Below are 19,772 nucleotides of genomic sequence, written 5' to 3' on the forward strand. Positions count from 1 at the left end.
ACATCACCAGCACATTTCCTCATGGGTAAAACGGGATGGTAACAGCGACAGTGAGAGCCACCGTCAGTGCGCGGCTTCCCAGTAAGCACCGTGAGCTGTGGAGCGGGGGCCTCGACCCATCTTCTGGGCGAGCCCACTCCCCACGCACCCGATGCCGGCCAGGCCCTTGGCTGGGCTGCACCTCACCCCTGCACCCCTCAGTCCAGGCCGTCCAGAAGCTCTGCTTCCTCTTCGCGGGAAGGCAAGTGGCAGATGAGCCGGAGGTGGGTAGAGGGTGCTTCTCTTTGCCAGGCCACCTCATACTCATCACTAACAGGTAAGCTGTTCATGGGAACTGGCAGCAACGACATGCGCAGTTTTTGGCAAAAAAGAGTTCATCACATCCATACCCTGAAGGAAACAGCACTGCAACGAAACAGTAACTTGATCCCCAAATTCACAACCAACAGCCTCTGTGGTCAATATTCCACGTGGCCGGTTTCCCGTCGCTCACCAGACAAAGTGACCCCAGTGAAGTACATCTACCTGAACCCCAGACCGAAGAGGATGTGACGAAATACACACCCTCATGTTCACGCAGCACACACATCCCGCACGCACGGCACACATTCAACTGCAGACCCACCGGGCTCCCACCCCCCAGTGAAATCATCTTCGTCTGACACTGGTCAGCGCACAGCTATCGCAGTGAAGAGAGGCCCATCAGTTCTATTTTTGTTAGTCACAAAAAACGAGAGCCCACAAAGTCTATAAGCGTTAAATGGAGTACAAACCATTTCCATTTCCAAGCCCGTTCTTCTTGGCCTGGTGTGAGGAGGAAAGACGAGCTGGCACTGCCGGGACCTCCCATGTCTGCAGGGCCGGGGGTCGACCCGGCACAGGGCTCCTCGGGGCTCCCCAAAGAGACTGCTCCCCCCGGAGAATTTCCTGACCCCTTTCTTTTCAACACGCTCTTCCTCGGCACCGGGATCATGAGAAAACTTACCTCTCCCCTTGCCTAGCTGAGCACCTACACCCCGAAAGAAGGCGTCAGTCTTTCCACATCTGCACAGAAAACACAAAGTCGGTGTCAGCTGGGGGCACGCAGCCCGCGTGCTGGGGAGAGACCAGGTGGCGTGTGGGGCAGGGTCCTTCCCGGGCCGCCTCTACTCAGCAGAGCACGCGACGATGTCGTGCGTTCTAGTTTCTCTCCCTGCTCCTCGGGCACGCCACTCCTCTTAGCAACCTCAACCATTTTATCTCTCAATTATGCTTTCATAAGGAGGGGCCTTAAATCGTTCTTTTCCAGGGAAAACCTACTTCCTCCCTTCGTTTATTTTCACAAAGTAACCATTTAAACTCAAAAACTGCCATTTTCTTATTTGACGCAGAGATCAATGGGAAACTGCAGCTGTAAACAGAAACAACCGCATTCCCATCTGCTGCTACCGGAGACCCCTAGACGGGCAGCTACAGGGACTCCTAGCACCTCACTGCTCGGGTGACCCGTGGAGTCTGGGAGGATGGGAACGGTGACACGCGAGCCGGGAGGGCTCCCAACATCACCCGAGGGACGTGGTGGACAGAAGCCACACTCGCTAACGTACTCCTCAACGAAGCCCCACCACGTCATCCTGGGCCGTATTTTGGGGAGTCATCATACAAGCCCAAAGGATACTGATTCCTCTTTAAAATTAAGTGTTCTCACAGGCAATTATTGACAGGGGAGCCGGCAGTGAATCCCATCCTCACTTATGGGAGACGGCCAAAGACCAGCCGCAGGGCAGCTCACGGTGGGACCAGGCCCGGGTCGGGCTCTGAATCCGCCACGGTTCCCCTCCCCCCCTCCCCCCGCCCTCCGTGGTGCCCTGGCTGCAGGACCGGCACAGACTTCCGACTATGCATTCGAGGAAAGGACTGCGCCGTGGTCTTCCAGCTGTGCCCACTGAACGGGCTGCCGTCAGCGTCGTCTTGCACCTGCCCTGTGGGATGTGCGGTGGCTCTCGGAGCCTGGTACTCAAGTCTCACATCTTCCCACCCTCAGCTCTTAGCGCAATGTCTTAAGCACAACAGAAACTCCAAGAAATAATGATTTAAAAATATGAAATGGGAGTGAATGTCTAAAGCCAGAAACTTGTACTACGTTGGTGTGGCCTCAGGATGGATTAGCAGGCTCTAAACAGCCCTCTCATGTGTGGAACTCCAACTGAACAGACGCTGTCTGGCAGTCAAGGGCACCGCCCAGAACCAGAATCCAACGCTCAAATCCCAACTCTGCCCCCACCAGACGCATGACCTTGAGAAAGTCACTCAGCCTTCCGAGGCCTCAGTTTCTTCATCAATAAAATGGGAACTTGGTGAGCGGGTGCTCCTCCAAGTGTTTAAACAGTGTCTGACACCCATTGCCAGCAACGCAGACAGCAGCTACTGCCAGTCTCATGGCTGCTGATGGAGCAGGGACGGTTCTGCTGTAATGACTGTCATGAGCTTAAATGCAAGTCGTCACTCACCAAACCAAGTCTATAAACCAAAAGTGGCAAAATCCATTAAAACCAAGACTGTTACAGTCTCCCAAGGCAACAGAAATAAAAGCAAAAGTAAACAAATGGGACCTAATCAAACATAAGCTTTTACACAGCAAAGGAAACCATAAACAAAACAAAATGACAACCTACGGAATGGCAGAAAATATTTGCAAACAATGCGACCGACAAAGGCTTAATTTCCAAAATATACAAAGACCTCATACAACTCAATATCAAAAAAATAAACAACCCAATCAAAAAACGGGCAGAGGTTCTAAATAGACATTTCTCCAAAGAAGACATTCAGATGGCCAATAGGCACATGAAAAGATGCTCAAAATCACTAATTATTAGAAAAATGCAAATCAAAATTACAATGAGGTACTACCTTACACCAGTCAGAATAGCCATCATTAAAAAGTCTTCAAATAACAAATGCTGGAGACGGTGTGGAGAAAAGGGAGCCCTCCTGCACTGTTGGTGGGAATGGAAACTGGTGCAGCCGCTATGGAGAACAGTATGGAGGTTCCTTAAAAAACTAAAAATAGAGCTACCATATGATCCAGCAATCCCATTCCTGGCCACATCTGGAAAAAACTCTAATTCGAAAAGATACATGCACCCCTATGTTCATAGCAGCACTATTTACAACAGCCAAAGACATGGAAGCAACCTAAGTGTCCATCAACAGATGAATGGGTAAAGAAGATGTGGTACATATATACAATGGACTACTACTCAGCCATAAAAAGAATGAAATACTGCCATTTGCAGCAACATGGATGGACCTAGAGATTATCATACTAAGTGAAGTAAGTCAGACAGAGAAAGACAAATACCATATGATATCACTTATATGTGGAATCTAAAATATGATACAAATGAACTTATTTACAAAACAGAAATAGACTCACAGACACAGAAAAAAACTTATGGTTACCACAGGGGAAAAGGTGTGGCGGGAGATAAATTAGGAGTTTGGGATTAACATATACACACTACTATATATAAAATAGATAAACAACAAGGACCTGCTGTATAGCACAGGGAACTGTATTCCATACCCTGCAATGAACCATAATGGGAAAGAATATGAAAAAGAATAGATAGATAGATATATATGGATAACTGAAACACTTTGCTGTACACCAGAAACTAACACAACTTTGTAAATCAACTATACTCCAATAAAAAACTAAAAAACAAAGGCAAAAACAGAAAACCAAGACCATTAAAGCCCGCACAGCCTCTGGCTCCTTCCGGGGATCCAGAAATTGGCGGACAGGCTAAGTGATACCTCGGCTCCTCTTGGTGTTTAAGAGGAGGAGGAGGAACCCCAGCCACTGAAGACCACAAATAACCTCTCAAGAGTGATCAGAGGGCACGCTTCCCTCCCGTAGTCGGAACCGTCCAACATGGGCACGGCACGGAGCCAGAGATGAAGGGCCAGGCCTAAGAAACGGCTCACTGCACCAGCCAGGGCATTGGGACCAGCCGGGCTCCCCCAATGCCCCAACCCGGACCCTCAGAGGACCCCACTGGGGCCTAGGGCGCCGCCGTGGCTCATTCCACGGGTCGGGCGGGGACAGAGGCGGGGATCCTCCAATGGGAGGGCGAGGCCGAGGTGAGAGGACGCTGCCTAAGGAGAGGAACACCAGCCCATCCGTCTGGGGCCTTTGGACTTGGCCAGGGAGGTGAAGGCAGGAGACGGTGCCAGGACCTGGGAGGCTGCCCGCCCGGAGGGGTGCCGGTGAAGGGCCGTGTCACTGCCAAGTCTTTCCTGCTACGCTAGGGGCCTCCATCCGCTTAGAACAGAGCCCCCGCCTCGTCCTCCCCGGGCCACGCCTAAGCCAGGCAGACGGCCCATCCTGCACGGGAACCTGCAGACTGGCCCGCGTCTGCCTAACGGGATCGGGGCGCTGTCCGAGAGGCCCCTGCAAGTCTCGGGTGGTCAGGAGATGCAGGCGAGTCTGCATTCCCCTCAGAAGCACGACACCCACTGGAGGCTATAAATGACGGTTTCAGTACAGAAAAGCAAACAAACTTGACGCTCGAGAGAGACAGCACGTTGATCCTGTGGCCTCGAGCACCCCAGCGCCTACCCCTGAAGGCTCTGTGCCCCGAACTCAGGAGCTCCCGTGGTGGTGGGACGGCTGGAGGGGCAGCAGGGCTCAGGTGTTCCTGAGGGACCCTGCGGGCTGTGCCAGGCCGGGGCCACCACCGCTCCCAGCGAGACTCAGCGGGACCAGGCCAGGCGCCCGTGAGGACCTGGGCCGCCGAGGCCCCCCAAACCCTCACACACCCAGCCTGAGCCCTCCTCGCTCCTTGCTTCCAAATAATGACGTGGGTCGAACTGCACCCGTTTTACAGGCGAAATCGCCAGAGGCTACCAGGGTGGCCAGGATGGAGAGCTGGGAAGCGTCTGGGAAGCAGGGCCCACTGCCCATCCCTGGTGGGGCCACCTCTCCTCACCGCTGTCCCGGCTCCACCTTAACGGGGAAACGCTGGAAAATAAGTGGGGACGATCTGGCAGAAATCACTGGACCATCAGCATCTAGTGCCCTTTCCAGCTGTTCAGTCCCGTGGCCTTGGGCCTCACTAACTACGCGTGAGCTACAGAGAGGTTCTCACGGTGGGGTCACATTCGCCCCCTGGTCTCCAGCGCTCTCCCCGCTTAGGGCGCAAACACTGAGATTAGCTCAGCATCCGTGGCATCTGGGCTTGGGTCTCCTGCTCATCTGCTCGGACATCTCAGCACCCTCACTCCAAAGAAACTCACCACATCTTTTGAAATCCCAGAGACCAGTCTTTCAATTCAGTTTAAATCAGCCGATCCCATCCGTAACTGTTTTCTGAGCAGTGATTACCCACCTGTGTGACTGAGCTTCCAAAAGGGCCACGTCCCACGTCCGCCCAGCCACCTGCTCAGCGCCGTGCACACTCACCGCGGCCCTGGGCCGCACTGCCCCGCGAAGCCAGCCTCACCCGCCCACGTGCCCTCGTTCTGCCTCCACAGTGATGCATTTCCTTGTAAAATTATCAGAAAGAAAAGCTACAGGGTTTTTTTTTAATCTTCATCCACGTAGAATAAGTTCCAGAAGAGTTTACTACTAACACAGCTTCCCTGCCAGCACCTGGACTCTCAGAACATATTTTCACAAAAGTCCAGGTGATGGCTAAAGTCAGATTGACAGCAGTTATAGATCCCTATCGATAATCTGGGACAAGCTATATCTGTCACTTGCTCCTCCAATGACAGAGACATAAGCTAGGATAGATGGGTGTGTGGCTTGCTTGGAAAAGGAGTTTGAATGTCTAGTTTACTTTAATCTACAGCAAATTCACTATCATTTTTCAAGACAGAGAACATGACTCTGCAAGAAGTTTTTTGCCTGCAAGTAGTACCTACTTGGGCTGTGCAAGAGGATTTAATGCTGCTTTATTCACCCTCCCTCCTCATCAGGAGAAAAAAAAGGTGTGGAGGGAGGTTTACTCACCTGCATTTATAAACATAAGTTGTGAGTTAATCCAATTCTCTTTAGTTATTTACAAGGCCACTGTGATATTTATTCCAGAGTGTGTGTGTTTGTGTGTGTGTGCACACATGCACACGCATGCGTGCATCTATCATAGTGCAGACTTCTACTGATTTGCAGGGGGTTTGCATGTTGCAATAAACAGACATAATTTAAACATTGTTATTTATAACAAAAATCAATTCCAAGATTCCTCAAGAGCAAACAGTTTCTAGATGCTCTGTGTGGAAGCCCACATCTCTGTGCTTCCTTTCTCCTTTCCTCCCAAAGCCAGAATCTGAATGCTAGTTACTGACAACAACAGAGTAACAACAATTAAGGAAGTCGTGTGGCCAGTTTAGCACCATAGACTTTGGACTGACACAAACGCTAAAAGGTCCCAGAGACGGGGAGGCGGACGGTAGGCTGGGCAGAAGCCTATGAAAGATCGTGACCATACAGCACGCGTGCGCACCGAGAAGCTGTGATTCACTGGTCCTACTATCACACGTACTGATAGGTGATGAGAAAGATGCAAGTCCAGCTGCCCTCCTGAGGGTGCAGTTAATTAAGGATGAGGGCAGCTACGTCCACGCGTGGAGACCCTCGGGCACATCACTCCCGCTTCCCGGGGTCAACGCTCCTGGAACAGCCATGATTCCAGCTTCAATTCTTAGGCTTTGGATTACAATAACCACTTAGTATAATCTACATTTACCCACAGTATCACAACTTCTCTGTGAATGCAGCGTTTCCCTGACTGGCACATCTTATAAATCGTGGGCCGACCCAACAGCGGGTGCACACAGACCCCTAGGGATACTCACTCTTGTTGTAGCAGGTGGCCAGCACTCCCTTGTCTGCAGGGCTGGCACTAATGTGCCAGATCTCACCCGCTTGATGGAGGAGCACATTTTTATTTATAATGTTATTCTCATCATCAAAGTCTATGATGTGGATCTACAAACACAAGGAAAGAGAATGTCAGAACCTCACACACTTTCCACATGCCTTCATGGAACACAGTGACTACAGGAATAATCAAATGAATCTTTCACATCTTTACTTAACAGTTATTCTTACTACACTAACAGTATACACTTAAGACAAGTGTGAAATCCCCACAAAGTATTGTTATGATTTGCAGCTACAGAACCCTGCCCCCCACCACGTCAACTCCTAAAGAGACAAGACACCAAAAGCTGCGTCCCCGCCTCGCTTGGTTAGGCCATGGCTGGTGCCAGGGCCAGAGTCGTCCAGGATGGTGCCACCCAGCCAAGACTGTCCCAGACCTGCTGCACAGCTGTGGGAGGAGAACGGGGCAGGGCACTGCTGCCTGAGGAGGCCCAGTCTTAGCCCTGCTCTGCCCACTCTGTAGTGGGCACAATTCAACTCACGTCTGAAACAACTGAGGCAGGAAGGGGTGAGAAAGCACTGCATGTTAGCACATCTTAAACCTCTTCTTAAAAACAAAGCCAACAGCTGTCAACGCTTCTGATCATATAACATTGATTATAATAACATGACATTTTAGCCACTAAATGAAAAGTTACACGTGCTATCGCCATGCTTTTCTGGATAATTTTTAGAGGAATGGAAATCATGTCCACGTTCACTCTCTTATCAACAGCCAAGTCACTGGGAAAATTAAAATTAAACATTTAAAAAATAAATTTATACTTGTAATCATGGATCTGCACAAAGATTTATATCCAAGAATGTTCACTGTGGCACCGATTGTCATAATGAAAAATTAGAAGCCACCTAAATGTCTGGCAACAGGGAATTGTTCAAATAAACTGTAGTACTTGCCTGTAATATAATACTATGAAGCCATCCATCCTACTATAAAAACTATTTAGTGCCAGGGAAGAGGGTCCGTAACATATACCCAAGGGGAAAAGAACCAGTAAAAGAACTGCACACATGCACCACACACTTTCTGTTAAAAAGCAAGCACATCTGAATGAGAGAACCAGAAAGCGACTGGTTACCTTTGGGTGGTGGGATTATAGCGGCTTTTCCTTTACTTCTTTGTGGTTTATTTTTAACATTTTTCATGATTAATATGCACTACTTTGCAGTCAGACAAACATTAAATGCTATTTTAAAAAACGTTTCCATGACACCCGAAGCATTTCCACTCTGCACTTGCTCAGGGCCTCTCACTCTGTTCTCGGCTGCTTCCTTCGTACAGTGTCCTCATGTGAAAACAACCCCCGGTACCTTAAGGGGTCTCTTTGGACTCAGAGTAGAATTCAAATCCCGCCATTCCCACTTACAGCCTGTGTGACCCCGAGCCTCAGTGTCCCCGAGAATACAATGAAGGTGAAGGGACAAAGCTCCTGGGATTGCTGGGACCAAGGGGTCGTGCAGGGCTGACCTTGGTGGCGGGGGCCACACACACTAGCTCCCGCCCTTCTCTGGGGGAGGGAGATTAAAAACCATGACTATTGTTTTTACCTTTAAAACTACTTCCAGTCAGTTTCTCCCAGCACTCATAGCCCACTGTAGTTTTCACAGTGGGTTTGGAAATACTCCTGGTGGACAGCTTCTACATTCTAAAAGTTACATGTGAACACAGACTAAAAGGCAATACACAAAATCAGGCAGAATTTTTGTGTTGTTAGGGTGAACAGGAAATTTTTTTCTTAAGTATTTGACACCTTTCCTCATCAGAAAATCCATGAACACTTCAAAAACGAGGCACTTAAATGTACAATTCTTCCTCTCCCCAGAGCTCTCCCTCTGCAGTGCCCTGAAGCATCGGGACCACCACACCGGGGGGCACAAGAGCTCTGGCTCCTCCTCCGCTGGCTCTGTGGACCCAGGTGCCAGGTGAGCGCACACCCCCCTGCACACCGGCGGCTCCTGGCTGGGAGCCGCCCTGCGAGCCGGACCTCTGACCTCTGCGCCTGCACTCTGCGCTCCTCTGGAGGACCTGCTCCCATCTGGGGAAGGCTCTTCCTTCTTGTGAAGACCAGAAGCACGCGGAGTCCAACCAGGCTCTAGTACGTGATCCCAGCCGGTCTTCCTCTGGGCTCGTTTCTTACACGCTCAGGCACACAGAAGTCAGCCTCTGCCCTAGATGGCTGGGCGTTGGGAGGAGTCCAAGACACCCCCCCCAGGTCCACCTCTCCTAGCCTGATACTCTGATACGATGGCCCTTAACCTTCATCATTCAGCTTGGGAGTCCTAGGATTCTTCCACGTCCTCACCTACAGTAGGCTCATGGACGGGTCCAAAGGATACATCTTCATGAGATGTTGTAATCCGGGTGCGCTCAGAGAGAATGGTAGGATATCATCACCACAAACAAGTAGGGATCAAAAGAATAATGACTAACATGCAAAATGCGACAGGCACCGAGCTATCTTACACACGCTGGTTCCTGTAATCCTAAAAAGAGCCCTGTGATGATATGATAACCTATCGTTATTAGCCACGACTACAGGGGAAGAAACCAAGGTTTACAGAGTTGGAGTATCACGGTTCATTCAGTTAGAAACGGGATTCCAGGGGCTTCCCTGGTGGCGCAGCGGTTGAGAATCTGCCTGCCAATGCAGGGGACACAGGTTCGAGCCCTGGTCTGGGAAGATCCCACATGCCGCGGAGCAACTAGGCCTGTGAGCCACAACTACTGAGCCTGCGCGTTTGGAGCCTGTGCTCTGCAACAAGAGAGGCCTTGACAGTGAGAGGCCCGCGCACCGCGATGAAGAGTGGCCCCCGCTTGCCACAACTAGAGAAAGCCCTTGCATAGAAACGAAGACCCAACACAGCAAAAAAATATATAAATAAATAAATAAGTCAAGAGCTCTTTTTAAAAAAAAAAAAAAAGAAAGAAACGGGATTCCAGAGCCTGTGCTAAGAGCCTCCACACCTTCGGGGCACAGGATACCCCACCCTCCCAGACACTGGGCTTTGCACTGCAGCAGGGCAGCAAAAGAGTAGCAGGCAGCTCCTGATTCGGAAGAAAGAGACTGTAACTTAACTGCCTGTTCTCAGGGCACCACCCTCTGCCCAGCTCACATAAAGTACACAGAAATGTTGTTGCATAAACATACGCAGTTACAGGCCAACTACAAAAACAAGTACTATAGTGGAGAAAACACTATAATTAAGGTGAGTGCAAAAGATTATGGGGGCACAAAAGACAGAACATTTAGTGTTGGCTCAGAGGGTGGGGAAGACGTGTGGTTGTCTGGGTAGTGTGTAAATGTTACTTTAAATTCTTTACGCAATTGCTGAGCTTTTAAAATGCTTCCAACAGCTTGTAATGAAGCTCAAGGTCACGTATTTTGAATTACCATTATTAAAATTTTAAAGTTGGACTTACCAGTGCAGGGCTAAGGGCACAGATGACACTATAAAACTTTAGAAGCCAGAGTTATAAAACTTATTAGGAAGCCTGTAAAGATGATCCTAATCAAGCCCCCTCATCTTCCCGCAGAATCAGGGCTGAGAAAGCTGTCCCTGTCCACAGTACCCGTCACCGGAGCACGTGACTCCAGGCCGCTGCCCTCTGTGTGCTTCCTTTCCTACTGAACTCAAGGTAAACTCTTAAAAATTCAAAAACAAAAAAAAAAATGTGGTAAAATTGGAAAGGAAAAAGCGAAAGCTCGCCTCCGGGGGAAGGTTAAGGATCCTCCCTTCTCGCTTCCAGAAATTGCCCTGGATCCAGCCTCACCAGAAAGCCAGCTCTTCCTGATGCTTCCTTAACAGGAGCAGTAAGTTCCTGTAGTCATTAAAGGAGGGGGAAGGATAGGGAGGGGTCGGGGGGAGGGGGGAGACAGGAGGGGGTAAGGGAGGGAGGGGAGGAGGAGGGGCAGGAGGGGGAAGGGGGAGAAATGGAGGCTCAGTCTGGAGTGGGGCTGGGAACCTGAATTTCTCACAAACGCCTCCGGTGATTCTGAGGGTGGCCAAAGACAGGACCTGCAGGCAGAGGGGGCACATGAGCAAAGCTGTCCTCAGTCAAAATACAAATACAGAACAATCGAGCTGACACATTAAAAAAAAAAAAAAAAAATTACAAAGGAAAAGAGCCATCGGGGAAAGAAGGCAGCTGTGTTGTCAGCCCCTTGGGGATGTCGGCCTTCTCAGTGACTGCTGAGAGGGCCGGCCACAGTAGTCCTCTCTGTCACCCTGGCGCTCACCCATCTACGCGACAAATCGGGGAGAAGCAACACGCAGAGAGATTCTGCAGGGAAAGCACGGCACGGAAGCAAACCAACCCCTGCAATGCGAAAGCCCTGCCCCGGGCTCTGCCTGAGCTTCCCGCTGGACCAGAGGAGCACAGCCTCCCGGGAGAGCCCACCTTGTCACAAAGGAGAGCTCAGGGAGTGGAAGACCCCGGAAGTGCCCGTCCCGCTGCAAACACAGGCAGGGCAGAATCAAAGGCACAGAAAACAAAGCAGCTCATGGGACAGAGAAAGGCCGGCAACTGTGACAGCTCCTCAAAGCTTCACAGAAACAGCCGAGCTGAGTTAAGCAGCACTGACTCAGGTGAGGGGCGCTTTCTTGGGATTAACAGCTGCCAGGGAGGAGCTGATGGCCTGAGGCAAAGCTGGGGCGGGGCGGGGGGCCCAGAAACCCTACCAGCCACCCCTCCTTCCCCAGGCAGTGCGGAGCTCCGGAGGGCGGGGCTTCAGAGCTGGGCTGAGGTCACGTGATGCCACTGTCACTGTCACAGCTGGCACTGCAGGTGCTTCGGGGCAGGGGCGGCACCTCCTCCCACAGGGGCATCAGCCGTGGGGGCGCCACAGCAAGCGTCCAGGACGCGCCCTCGCCCAGCCGAGCTTTACGGTTCACGGCACGTGCAAGCGAGGAGGACGCGGGGGAGGGGAGCCGGGGGCTTAGTGGTCATCCTGCCGCATTTCAGCCGGGCCCCCGGGGGAAACCGCGTGGCTGCTCAGAGCCAATCCCTCCGTTTGGAAATGGGGCCAATAGCACCCGCCCTGCCCACTGAGGGCGCAGCGGACACCACCCGCCTGCACTCCCTGTCTGGCCCTCAGTCCCCCGTGGCTCACAGGCCAGGACCCCCATCATTATCTTTCTCTCTCACCAGCTCACGGCTGGAGGCGGCTGGGAGCACGTCCCAAGGAGGGGAATGACAGACACACAGCACACAGCACTGCAGACGGGGACACACACGACACCGCTGACGGGAGGGGACACAGAGGGGAAGCCCCTGTCCACCCGCACTGCAGGGAAGCAAGCCGGAGACAGGGGAAAGGAGACAGGGGCAGTCAGCGAGAAGGCCCTCACCATTTTAAAACGCAGGTGGTAATGGTGTGATAACAATAACACTGTGGGAAACCAGAGGGACAACAGGACTTCCTCTGGAGACAGAAGGAAATAGGAATGCTGTGCTCCCCCTCCCGCAGGGCATCCTCTCCCGGGGGCAGGTGCCTCCGGAAACACGTGTCACACGTGGGAGGAAGCATGTGGCACACATGTAGGGAACCATGCACATCACATGCAAGACCTGTGTCTCACGTACGAGAGAAACACACATGTCACGTGTGGGAGGAAACATACTATATGTGGGAGGAACACACATGTGACATGAGCAGAACAGGCATGCATGTTTGAGATGAAACATGCACGCCGAGCGTGAGGGCTGTTTCCGGCGGCACAGGTGTCCACGCACGCGGCCTGGCCCTCCTGCTCCCTCTCGCCTCTCCCTTCTCCCTGGGCTCCCTCCCCGGGAATGAGCCAAAGTACTATGAAAACACAGGCCCACCGGCAAGTGACACAACTCATCGCAGCCTGAAGGCCTCAGCTCAGACGCCCCCTTCTCTGTGACGCTGGCTCTGATGCCACCAGGAAGAAATAGGTGTCCTTCCGGCCACGTGCCACTCTGCCTGGACCTCTCTCCTCAGTGTCACTGCAATTAACTGCACATCTATGTCACCGCATCATTGGAAGCTGAACTCGGGGCACAAATGTATCTGTTCCTTTTGTGAGTCTCACACGTAACACAGTGAGAGGAATCAGAGTCCTGTCACCACACTAAATAAGCATTGCTGAGCAAATGAATGAATGAGTGAGTGAGTGAATGAATGACTGTCCCAACAAGGCCACGTACCTTTCCCAGAAACAGAAAAGGAAACACCAGCAGGTCAGAAACACTCTTTCATTCCCATCGTCTGGATTCACAGCCAAAAGACCACCACAGGTGAAGAGTGTAAGAGAAAGTTATAAACCTCAGCCTCCGCCCTTTAATTCAACCGTGACCAGAAAAAAATAACTGAAGCCAGAGGCTACAAGCCTGAATCAGCAGCTTAAGGAGGGCTTTGAAAGGAAAGAGCCGGCAGAGGACACAGTGGCTCTGCACCTAGCACTCAAGGAGCCTTACACACTGGAGGATGCGGCAGAGGTTACCAAGAGTTACACACTTGTTACCATTAACTACCACACTTTTCTGGACCTTACCATTGGGAAGTTGGATTTCTAAGACTGATTTTTAAGAAGAACCAAAGTCTCTCATCTAATATGAAAATATTTCTTTCACTAGGCCCACAGACCGACGGCCCGTATTCTAAAAGCCGGGACTGTACCCGTAGAGAGTACATTTGATAAACAGGCATACGGAGCCGTAAACTACGTTTGTCAGGAAGCTGATGTCCCCTCTGGCTTAGATAATTACAATCCGCTATGACAGGGCCACATAAGAGGTGCTCCCTGACACTGGTTAGCAATGCAGATGCTTGGGCCCACCCCTGAGATTATCTTGCTTCACAAAGGATTTCAGGAAGATTAAAGCACTTTATGTCATCTGGGGCTGATCCTTTCTTACTGTCATAACCAAATGGTATACAGTTTTGCCTGATAAAACCAGGTACAATGTAACTTATTAATGCCTTACACTACCTCATTTTGTTTTTAATTCACGTGTTTCTGTCAGCTTTTAATATTTTCTAGAAAAAATTTATAAGCATCCGTCATTAAATAATAATAACAATTTCTTTCTTTTCTTAAGAAGTTTAAAAACTGATGATCAGGAATCCCCTGGTGGTCCAGTAGTTAGGACTCTGAGCGTTCACCACTGAGGGCGTGGGTTCAATCACTGGCTGGGGAACTAACATCCTGAAAGCCGCGCGGCACGGCCAAAAAAAGTAAAAATAAAAACTGATGTTCTACCAAGAAGGTCAATGGTACAGGCCCGGAGCTGGGTGGAATTGAAACCCAAGTAGATGAGAAAAAGGCAGTTAGTCGTCCACCTGGCTCTGTCCCCAGGCCTCTAACACCTCCCCCATCACAAACTCCGCCCATCCATCCCCAGAGGAAGCAGCTGTGCCTCCTGTCACCAGCTCCCTGTGCTGTCACCTGGTTAGCCTTCCCCTCTCCCCGCCAACCAGCACTCCCAGGCTGCACGGTACCATCACGGGGTTTCCTCTTGCCCTGTGAGACAGCCACGCTAACTATCTTTATAAATAAATCATTCCCATCCGACATTTTCCAGGAGGAAAGTAACACAAACACACATGTTCAGAAAACTGGAAATTATAAAGAAACAATTTACATCACATTCACATTCCCTGAAGATAACCATGGCTCAAACTTCGAGCCCTTTTGACCTATTTCTAGTCTTTATTCTATGCAGAGATTCAATTTTGTACTTTATCTACTTTTTTTATAGAGGTATAATTGACAAAACATTACATTAGTTTCAGGTGTACAATGGAATGATTCGATATTTGTATATATTGCAAAACAATCTACCTTTTTTTTTTTTACACAGTAGTGATCACACAGTATATACAAATCTTAACATTTCACAGAATCACCTAAGAATTTTTAGGTTGTAACGCTTCTGAGGAGACTCAGCTTTTCACGCGTGCAGGGAGTGAGCACTATGCCCAGTGGCCAGGCTCAGCCAGGTTAATCATGTGAATCTGCCATCATAGATGGGAGTGCCATAGGATCCAACCTACTACCTGCACGATGTGATCGCTTCTCGTGTTTTCACCATTCTATGCACCAATACGATAATATCTCTTGTATATAAAGCTTTTTTGATGTTTTGAGTGTAAGAATTACGTGTTAAATAATATGAACATTTATTTATGAAGCTCTAGGTGTATACCATCAAATTAGCTGCCATAATGACTATGCCCACATAAAGTCCCTCATCAACATGGGAGAGTGAGGATTTCACCACACCCCATGTGGCACCGAATACTCTTGGACAGCGATTTTAACACCATTTCCCCCCCCAGTGACAACAGTAACTGGATGGGGGCTGCACCACGTGACACCGCCTGATGTGCGTTTCCCCAAAAGATCAAAGGCAGTGCACATCTCCACAACATCCACGGCACCTGTGGACAGCCCTACCTCTATTTGAGGATGAGGAAGATGAAGTCCAGCAAGGTTAATCCATTCGCTCAAGGTCACACTTCTGTGTCAAGCCATGGACTGAACCTCAATCTTGCGAGTATCCAACAGCCTTTCCACTATAGTGGCCAGGACAGCACATGGGTCACACCCTGTATATCTCCCTGGACCAACTGGCAGCGACAGCCTGGAACTCTATGTTGTGATGGGATTATGGCCTCGTCCAGGCTCAGCTAGAGAGAGTGCTGTGAGCCATCAGAGCAGTCGACCACTGGCTGGGGTCAAAGGGGTGATGCTGACCTCGTACCCTGGGTTGCTTCTCAACCACTTACACGGTGAATCCTACATACCCACAAAACCAAAACACGAAACTACGGCAGTAATGCTACACATTATTAAGTTATTTAATTCAATCATCACATACAGTTGGCTATGTAAATCCCAATGAAAGTTTTATTTTGTTTGTGTGGCATTAATTTTCTCAAATGTTGCTTGAAAAATCAAGAATGAAATGGTTATAAAACTAAGAACAGGCTTAGTAATTAACATGTATACATTTGTCAAAAATAGTTACCTGATTATCATATTTTAGAGACTGCGTCCCAACCAGAAACCGAATGGCATCTGTTTCTGCCGTTTGAGGTGTGAGAGCACGTGCCTGCAGGAGGGAAGGAAAATGCACACACATGTATGAAGGTGGATCTAACAGATTAGAAAGGCAGTTGCCTCTTCCACTGCTGATGGAGTAGCAACTGGTACAGAGCGCCTGCAAGGCAATTTAGAACCATGCACGAAGAGCCCTCAACTCTTGTACACTTTGTAACACAACAATTCCACTTCCAAAGTGTATCTGGAAACAATTGTAAGTGGGCACAAAAATTAAGCAATAAAGATATAAATTGTGTTTTTTAACAAAACCATTATTTATTTTCAACAGTAATTGATTGGTTGAACAAATTATTCTTCAATAACAGAGCAGAAAATGGCTCTCGGTGATGGCAGAACAGGTGGTTTAAGCCAAGCCTCCTGCAGAGCCAGCTGGAAAGACTAAACCAAAAAGCCTGAGTTTGTTTCAAGGCTTCAGAAAGCTGCCACAGTCATGAAATGCAAGCTCCAGGAAAGGAGAGAAGTTAGAGGAGGGCTGACCTCCTACCCACTTTCACCTGGAGGCCCTTGTCAATTTGGAACAGGCGGCTGAGCGGTGATGCTGAGGAGAGCTTCTTACAGGCTCCCAGAGCTGGCGAACGGAGCGCAGGGTCCTCGGGGGAGGAGGGGCCAGCCGAGCCCCGAGGCTTTGGGCTGGGACCCTCCCCACCCCGGTCACAGGCCAGGCGCGAGGGTGAACTAGCGTGAGATGAACCTGCTCAGCCTGGAGCTCCAGGTCACCTCAGCCCTGGAGTGGATCTCAGGTGACCTGAGCCCGACGGCGCTCCTGTGCTCGCCCACCGCCTGCCCCGGACGCCTCGCCCAGCCCAGTCTGGAGCTCACTTTTCAAACAGAGGCGAAGGCTTCTCTCCTCTCTTCTCAGACTCTGGGAAACCATACAAAAGCAGGAAGGAGAATGAAGAGCGCAAACACAAACTCTGCCTTCAATGAAACGCGGAAACATCTGTAATCCAAACGCGCCCTGAGAACAAAGCCTCGGAGGTGGCGAAGGCCCCAGCTGAGAGAAGACGCTGCAGAGGACGCTGGCAGCGACACCCCAGACACAGGCGGGGGCAACACCAGGAACCGCCCGGAGCAGGTGGCAGAAACAGGTGCCCTGCACACGCTGGGGCAAGAACAAGAGCAGGGCTGGGGACGGGCTGGCATCTCCTCGGGAGCAGCCTGGGGCTCCGTGGGGCCGAGTGGGAGGCCGCACAGCGGGGAAGCCGGACTCTGCCAGACTCCTTGGCCTCGGGGTAAATGGCAGCTAAAGGGTTTACTCAACAAAGCCCTGAGCTGCAAGAACTCCTGTAGGCCTGGGCGTGGGCCTGGCCCACCTCCACCTACAGGGCCTACAGCGCACTGCACGCGAGGGCTCAGCCCTAGACATGATCTAGGCGCCAGCACGGGAGCCCTGCAAGGGCACCACGAGGAGGGACTGGGGAGGGGGAGGAGACAACGGGAAAAGGCGTCAGAAGATGCAAGCATTAGGCGGATGCTGCCGCAGAAGAGCCAGAACCCGTGATTATACACACGGACACTCACCTACAAAACTCAATGGAGCAATCACCTCTTCAAAAGCGAGGGAGAAAACCAGAAAAGACTCGAGAGGGAAGGCAAGACAACCCCAGACAACTGAACCTGAGCCGACACAGCTGGAGGAACTGAAAACCAGACCCAATGCTGGAAGGACGCAAAGACAGAAACCCCAACGAATAATGTATGCAATATCTGAAGATACAACAAATCTATAGAATGAAACTATAAGATGGCTTTGTGCTTAAATTTGTCACTGTTAAAATGCAGTGTCTTCGTGCATTGGGTTGGAAGCAGCAGATCCACTGGCTACTTGATCACAGTTATTGTACGTCCTATAAAATAATCTTCCACCCTTTGAGAAAAAGGGTCCTAGAACTCACCCAAGATTTGATATATTACTTGTCTTACTAGTGTAAACAGATTTCCAGTCATCATCTTGCAGAGCAAGTGTCATAGGAACAGCACACCCCAGACCATCTAGGCTATGGTAATAGAAACACAAGAACTTAGGCACTTGGCTCAAAGGGATGCAGGACAAGGAAGTGGAAACTCCAGGAGGAGAAACCAGCACCGGGTGCACAGCTAGTACATACGGCACTAACCAGGCAATCCAGGACACACACATAAAAATAAGGTAAGGTACTGAACTTAAAATTCAAACTTTTTCTGCGCAAAAATCCTGAAAAGCTGGCTAAACAAGTCATAGAACCCTACTTGAATCAGCAGTCAACAATGTAATTAGAAAAACGAGAAACCTGAGTATAGATTTGGTGAAAGATTGTAATTAACTATATTGGGGGTCTGAAGGAAGACAGGAGAGCATAGAAAAAGCCAAAAATCCTCACGTGCCATGCCATCCAGTCGCCAGGTTATATCGAGAGATAAAAGCAAGAAGGTAAAGACTAGAAGAAACACTTTTCAAAATGTTGAAAGTGGTTGTTCTCAAGAACTCAGGTAAGATGGAAAGGGAGTGCTTAAGGCTGGCTGATTTTAATCAGATTTTCAGCCACTGACTGCTTAAACAACTCGTAAGAATTACTTGTTTTAAAAATTTTAAATACACAAAAAGAAAAAGAACTAAAATCATGAACACAAGTCAAAACGTTGCAGAAACACGGATGTGCTTGTCATTTTCTCATTTTAACGGCCCCTCTAGGCCGGTCTTCTGCCTCTTATTTGCACAGTGGTCCCTCATTTTACCCTCCAAGCCTCATCACCTTCAGTCAATGGTCAATAATCAGATCCCCATCTTCTACGTAAACTGTTCTCCACAGTGATTTAAACATCACTGACAACCAAACCTCCACTATAACTTTCGGTTCTTTTATGTTTACTGCAGTAATGGTTCTTCAAATTCAAGAAAGCCATGGCCCACAGAGCTGTGTAAAGTAAACAAGTGCAAAAATCAGCTACTTCTTTTAACATAAAAAAGAAATTAAAAAAAAAAGATAAAGAGATTCAGATAAAATGCTTGATGCCCAAGGCAAGGATCTACTCCATTGATTTGTCAAAATCCCAGGAAACAACATTTCAGTTACCTCAAAGATCCAACAGTGAAGATCAAAACCTCCGGGTTACTTAGGAGATTACTTAAGGAAATCAAAAAGTTATTAAGTAGCATTGGAAGAAGATGCACACTTTAGGCAGCACAAGGTCAGAGAACCTTCTCTCTCCCCCGTGCACCCTCTGGATGCACCAGCTGGATGTACCCACAGGTGTACCTTGTTAAGGAGAAAGCAGTTTAACTTTGTGGTTAAGGAGCTTTGAAGTCAGTTTGGGTTTAAAGCCTACCTAGGCTAAAATCCCTAGCTAAGCAGCCATAGACCACAGGAAAAATAGCATCTACCAATACGATTGCTGTGAGAATTAAACAAAATACATGTACGGTGTTAAGCAGAGTGCCTGACACACAGTTAAGTTCTCAATAACTGGTCGTTAAGGCACCAGTCTGTGTGATAGAGCCAGCTGTCAAGCCCTGTAACAGTTCATGACTCATAGGACACTAAGACACTGCCTTGTGTGGAATTTATCTGTAAGAACTTTGTCTCATTATAATAATCAGAACAACATTTACTGAATGCTTATTATATGCCAGGTAGTGTTCTAAGTGCTTGAATTAAATGTATTAACTCATTTAATTTCATAACAGCCACAAGGGGGAGATGCTCATTTTCCCATTTTACTGACAAGGAAACTGAGGCCCAAGGTCACACCGTAAGTGCTGGAGCCA

At 49.5% G+C, this 19,772-nt stretch overlaps 1 protein-coding gene across 3 annotated transcripts in view; it reads right to left on the reverse strand.

The window, feature by feature from the left end:
- Positions 1-19,772, reverse strand: part of EIPR1 (EARP complex and GARP complex interacting protein 1) — an 88,283-nt gene that overhangs the window by 67,439 nt on the left and 1,072 nt on the right. The window contains exons 2-3 of one of the 3 annotated variants that reach the window (XM_061210664.1): positions 15,933-16,016; positions 6,847-6,979 (exon numbers count right to left, since the gene is read on the reverse strand). The exons of 1 other annotated variant lie outside the window; for it this stretch is intronic. In XM_061210664.1, coding sequence (XP_061066647.1) covers positions 6,847-6,979; positions 15,933-16,016 — 217 coding nt within the window. Of the gene's footprint in view, positions 1-985; positions 1,045-6,846; positions 6,980-15,932; positions 16,017-19,772 lie in introns of those variants that run through there. One more of the 3 variants, XM_061210665.1, reaches the window with a different exon arrangement.

This window comes from Eubalaena glacialis, chromosome 14 (genome assembly GCF_028564815.1).
Source record: "Eubalaena glacialis isolate mEubGla1 chromosome 14, mEubGla1.1.hap2.+ XY, whole genome shotgun sequence".
Classification (NCBI taxonomy): Eukaryota; Metazoa; Chordata; class Mammalia; order Artiodactyla; family Balaenidae; genus Eubalaena; species Eubalaena glacialis.